This window comes from Hyla sarda, chromosome 6 (genome assembly GCF_029499605.1).
Source record: "Hyla sarda isolate aHylSar1 chromosome 6, aHylSar1.hap1, whole genome shotgun sequence".
Classification (NCBI taxonomy): Eukaryota; Metazoa; Chordata; class Amphibia; order Anura; family Hylidae; genus Hyla; species Hyla sarda.
The window spans coordinates 249,338,988-249,344,987 of record NC_079194.1 but is presented as its reverse complement, the minus strand read 5'-3'; the positions used below and the strand labels follow the sequence as shown (position 1 = coordinate 249,344,987).

Genomic DNA, 6,000 nt, shown 5'->3' with positions numbered 1-6,000 from the left:
AATTCTAAAACATTACCTGAAGACATTTATCACATAAAAGAATCAGATATTACCAAAAGGTTAAGAACAAATGACTATTAGGGTAAATCAATAATGATAAGAACACAATCTATTCCTACAGACCATGAAGTACATGTGAAAGAGGAGTCATGCACATAGTCAAACACACACAGGCATACAGTGTATGGTCCACACCTTATCCCAGCATCCTCCTATACATCTGCAAGTAGAGGAAAGACCTGCAGCTCCTCCCATGTTACCTGTGTGGAGCAATCCTGGCCCAGTGCCAAGCTACTTTCCAAGTGTATATAAAGATCACCACAAGACTGACCAACCTGTTCCTTGCCTACCCTGTAGTGTCACAGTTACTTAGAAGATGGGAACCTCTAGTAGGGTCCCGCTGGGGATCTTACTCGTCATCTTGGGTTCATTACATGGTAAGAACAATTATTAGAGATACTGACTATGAATATTGCATTATTCTCCAATAATCTATGAAATGTTTCTTTTGACACTATATGGATCATATCTGGAAAATTCCTAAATTTTTAATTTGTAGAAATCTGAACTGGAGAAATGACAACTCCACTTTCTAATACATTTAGACGTAAAAGTGTTGAGACTGTTAAATATAGGGCAATATGTTGCTAAATATGGCAAAGAGTTTTAGATGTATTTTCTCCATTATTATACAATGCTAGTACATGACACCATAGATTTGTGTTATTGATTGTTTGTGCTATTTGACAATTCTAAAACACTATAGAAGGATCATTTTATTTTTCTATTGCTACCTGTGAATCTGTGTATAAGTATAAACCTACGTGTTATAAATCATTGACAACTTTATTGCTTGTGTGTACAGTTCAGGAACCAACCCTGTTAGGGCTTTTATAGGACAGGAGGAAAAAATAACCTTTATAGCAGAAGAATTAAAAACAATCCCAAATGTATCACAAATAATAAGAGTGATGATAACAATAACTTAACATTAATAGGACAAATGATAGCTCTGCTACTTTCATGTACACATTCTGCAAACGTTTAAGACTATATTATGCCCAAGCGAAAGGAGGTGTGTGATACTGCATACACATACATAGAATATAGGAAGAAAAGTGCAATCCTGTGTCAGCAAATAGGTTTGTTCAGTTTTGATCTTCACACTGTTTAGATGGAATTGTTCTAATGGAATTGTTAACATATTTCACATCTAGGCTTTATTTGGGAGCCATGTACTTGCAGTTATCTCCTTTGTCTTTAAACATCTCATCTTAAATCAATCTTATGTTCACTCACAAAGTATTAGATGGATAATGTTAGAAATAGATATTCTTTGTAAGGCTGCATTCACATCCCAATTTGTGCCCCCAAGACAAAGATATCTTGGTGGAAGCTCAATATCATCTACCAATGCATCTTTGCTCAAATCGGCATGGGCCCCATCCAATTTAATGACCCGAACATAGACCGCTAGTGACAATGCCTGGGTCATTTTCCGACCATATCCAACTTTTGACATGGACTGAAAAATCTGGGCTGAAGCAATTTTTTAGTTGGAGCCAAAAGTCAGATACGCTCAGAAATCAACCCGAACGTAGTCACTAGGGGACTTATGTTTAGATCATTAAATAGAGAACCAAGGGAGAGAAAAACACACAGGGGATGCTCCCCGATGAGGTATATTCACTGGTGTGTACCCTCCACCACACCACAATGATATACCAACCTTGTATGAGTAACACTGTGATGTGTAACTGTAATGGTGATGGAGATGTGGAAAGATGTTGGCTGCGGCACTCTAACCGGTATCCGACTTTAAGGCAAGGAAGCCGATAAAGAGTATACAAGAAAATGATTTGGGTAGAAAAAAAAAAACTTATTGGGAGGCGCTGCTCAGATTGCGGACATTAGGACAGACTTAGGCAGCACACGACAATGAATATATTTATTGAGTAATGGGGAAAATGGATTTTGGCATTCACTAATGCCTTCCTCAGGTCCACTAACAGTTCCCAGGTTTCATTGGTGTTCAGTGTGCTGGGATACTGGTTTGGAGATCCTGCTCAGTAGTGTTGTACCTGTAAAAACAGGTACAGAGACAACGCGTTTCGCAAGGATCCCCTTGCTTCGTCAGCAGACCTGACGAAGCAAGGGGATCCTTGCGAAACGCGTTGTCTCTGTACCTGTTTTTATTTTATTTTATACCAACCAATAAACCTGTTTGGTTTTACTACTGCTCTTCCTGTGCATAATTGACAAAACAGCCTCCTGCTAGCGCCGCTGTGCGATCCTCACCAAGGAAAGGTACATACCTCTCCATTATAGTTACAGATAGGCCCACCTAGTTTAACCTGAATGTATAAAAGCATACATGTAGTAAAACATTTATTTCCGTATGTTACCAAATACAAGGATATGATATAATATATTTATCCATAAAAATGGCGAACACTTTTAAAGTGTACTACTCATGTACTTTTTGGGGGCTCATTTTTCTGTTTCCAGAAATCAGCGCAGATAAAAAAAAAAAAAAAACTAAAGTGAAATAGTGAATTGTAAGAATAAAGTTTTAGAGATTCTTTTTCCCCCTTAAAGGATCTACAGTATTTTCATATACCGTAAGCTAGAGCCAAGAAAGGCTTGCTTGAAAACTTTACTAGTTTTTCTTTGTATAAGATCAAAGCAACTGTATTTCAATTGTATAGGTTGATAATATTATGACATATCTGTAGACTTCCTAATCGTTTAATTAGATATGTAGGGATGGCTATTTCTAAAACGCCAACAGCCTTTTTATTGGGTATTTGTATTTTTATGTTTACCTTATTAAGTTATGTATAGGCGATATGTGTTTCTTTTTAAATCCAATTTGGTTAAATATATACTTATTCTATTTTAATATAGCTCAGGAATATGGAGACTACACTGTAGATGAGACTATTGACTACACGGTTGATGAGACATTGCAAGGACAACAACAACAGCAACAACAGCAACAAGTAAAAGGACAGCCAACAAGTAAGTGTTAGTTGTTAACCTGTAAAACAGGAAGGTGTACTTATACCAATGTTAGAATAAACATTGGCAGATTTCTATAATCCATCAACGATGCTCACATCAAACATTATAAAATAGCTGTCCGAACATTTATTTGCAGTTTTGTTAACCGGACCGCCAAGAATATCAGTGATTCCAGTGGCTTCACACACTGTAGTGAAAGGTAAGTCAATGAGGGTACATTATAATCTTGTGTCTTTTGCCCTTGTTGTGGTTACCCAGCACTATACGGGGAGCCCTATTTAAATGGGTACTCCACTGGAAAACATTTTTTTCAATCAAACTGGTGACAGAAAGTTAAACAGATTTGTAAATTACTTCTTTAAAAAAAAATCTTAATCCTTCCAGTACTTATCAGCTTCTGTATGCTCCACAGGAATTTCTTTTCTTTTAGAATTTCCTAACTATCTGACCACAGTGCTCTCTGCTGACACCTCTGTCCATGTCAGGAACTGTCCCGAGCAGGAGAGGTTTGCTATGGGGATTTGCTCCTATTGTGGTGAGTTCCTAAAATGGACAGAGGTGTCAGCAGAGAGCACTGTGGTCAGACAGAAAAGAAATTCAAAAAGAAAAAAACTTCCTGTGGAGCATACAGCAGATGATAAGTACTAGAAGGATTAAGATTTTGCAATAGAAATAATTTACAGATCTGTTTAACTTTCTGGCACCAGTTGATTTAAAAAAAATATGTTTTCCAGCGAAGTACCTCTTTAATCAAACCTATGGGCTTCCTTTTTTCTATGTTTACCTACTACTATTTAAAACTTTAGTACTAGGTGTCAGAATTTCATTGGTACTGATCAATTGTTGTACTTATTTTTGCCAAGATCACGCTTATTGCTATTGTGTTAAATACAATCATAATAAAATTAAGCCTTTTACTTGCAGCCATCAACACAGCTCACAATAACAGGGTTTGCAGTACCTGGGGAAACTTCCATTTCAAGAACTTTGATGGAGACATATTCTACTTCCCCGGTACCTGTAACTATGTCTATGCATCTCATTGCAAGAGCTCATATGAGGACTTCAACATCCAAATCCGTCGTACCGTCGTGGACAATGCTCCAGTCATCGACAGGATCGCCATGAAACTCGATGGACTTGTGGTGCAGATCAATCACAACACTGTCTCTGTAAATGGAAAAGAGTGAGTTTCTTTATCCGTTATGTATTCATACATTATATCCACTATAGTCATGTAAAAAAAACAATTGTATGTGTTTTATTAACTGATGATCCTCTCTTTGTGTCCAGTGTCCTGCTGCCTTTCAGTGGATCCGGCATTCAAGTTGAGAAACATGGTGCTTACCTCTCAGTGATCTCCAAGCTTGGTCTGGTGTTCATGTGGAATGATGATGATAGTCTACTGGTAAGAGTATAGAAACAATGTCTTTGCCATTAAAGGGGTACCCTGCTGTCCCAGCATTCAGAACATTTTGTGACATCACGGCAATGCCCCTCGTGATGTCACACCCCCTCAATGCAAGTCTATGAGAGGGGGTGTGGTGGCCGACACGCCCTCTCCCATAGACCTGCATTGAGGGTGTGGGGTGTGACATTACGAGGGGCGTGACCGTGACGTCACGACCCCAGCATTCTAAACTAATGATGGCTGCTTCACAGAGATCAGGGGGGTCCCAGCAGCGGGACCCTCGTGATCAGACATCTTATCCCCTATCCTTTAGATAGGGGATAAGATGTCTAGGGGCGGAGTACACCTTTAAGGAGGGTGGACCATGTTAAAAATATTTTATCTTGGTTTCTAATATTTTATGTATAACAAGATCCCTCCTTTTTCTTTCTATGCAGCTGGAACTTGATGAAAAGTATGCCAACCAGACCTGTGGGTTGTGCGGAGACTTCAATGGCATTTCCATCCACAATGAATTCATTTCCAATGGTTTGTATTTATGTCTTCTATCACTACATTTTATTATAAAATATTTGATTAAAACTATCTTAAAGGGGTTAACCAGGTTCAGAAATACACAACTGCTTTATTCCAAAAACATTGCCACACCTGTTCCCAGGTTGTTTGTGATAATTCAACACTGTTCCATTCACCTAAAGGGGTACTCCGATGAAAAACTATTTTTTTTTTCAAACAACTAGAAAGTTAAACAGAATTGTAAATTACTTCTTTTAAAAAATGTTAATCCTTCCAGTACTTAGCAACTGCTGCAGGCTCCAGAAAAGTTTTAGTCTGACCACAGTGCTCTCTGCTGACACCTCGTCTGCCAGGAACTGTCCAGAGTAGGAGCAAATCCCCATAGCAAACCTATCCTGCTTTGGACAGTTCCTGACACAGACAGAGGTGTCAGCAGAGAGAACTGTGGTTAGACTGAAAAGAATTACACAACTTCCTCTGAAACATACAGCAGCTGATAAGTACTGGAAGGATTAAGATTTTTTTAATAGAAGCAATTTACAAATCTGTATAAACTGTCTAGCACCAGTTGTTTTGTAATGTTTTTGCACAGGAGTTCCCCCTTAAATGTAGCTGCAATACCACACACAACCTGAGGACAGATGTGGTGCTGTTTTTGGAAGAAAGCTGCTGTGTTTTTCTGATCCTGGATAATCCCTTTCATACAAAAATCATATTTTCACTTAACACTCAAGCTTGTCTTAAAGAAGTAGTGCAGTGAAAAATAACTTATGCCCTATGCAAAGGATAGGGGTTAAGTTATAGATTGCAGGGGGTCTCACCGCTGGGACCCATGCAATCTCCTGACCAACGGAGGCCTGGCCGTTCTGCCCCTGAAGCCACAATCGACATTCCACCTCCATGTATCTGTGGGGCAGAAGACTGCTGGAGCCCTGTTCAGGAGATCGCCTGGGGGTCCCAGCACTCAGACCCCACGCGATCTATAACTTATCCCCAATTTTTTGGATAGGGGATACGTTATTTTTCTCTACACTACTCCTTTTAGTAAT

At 38.9% G+C, this 6,000-nt stretch overlaps 1 protein-coding gene across 1 annotated transcript in view; it reads left to right on the top strand.

Moving 5' to 3' along the window:
- The first annotated feature begins 1,762 nt into the window (after window positions 1–1,762).
- The window catches only part of LOC130277501 (mucin-5AC-like), a 43,268-nt gene continuing 39,030 nt past the window's right edge, over window positions 1,763–6,000 (top strand). The window contains exons 1-5 of the mRNA XM_056528177.1: window positions 1,763–1,808; window positions 2,908–3,021; window positions 3,862–4,210; window positions 4,318–4,432; window positions 4,873–4,963. Coding sequence (XP_056384152.1) covers window positions 1,763–1,808; window positions 2,908–3,021; window positions 3,862–4,210; window positions 4,318–4,432; window positions 4,873–4,963 — 715 coding nt within the window. The remainder of the gene's footprint in view (window positions 1,809–2,907; window positions 3,022–3,861; window positions 4,211–4,317; window positions 4,433–4,872; window positions 4,964–6,000) is intronic.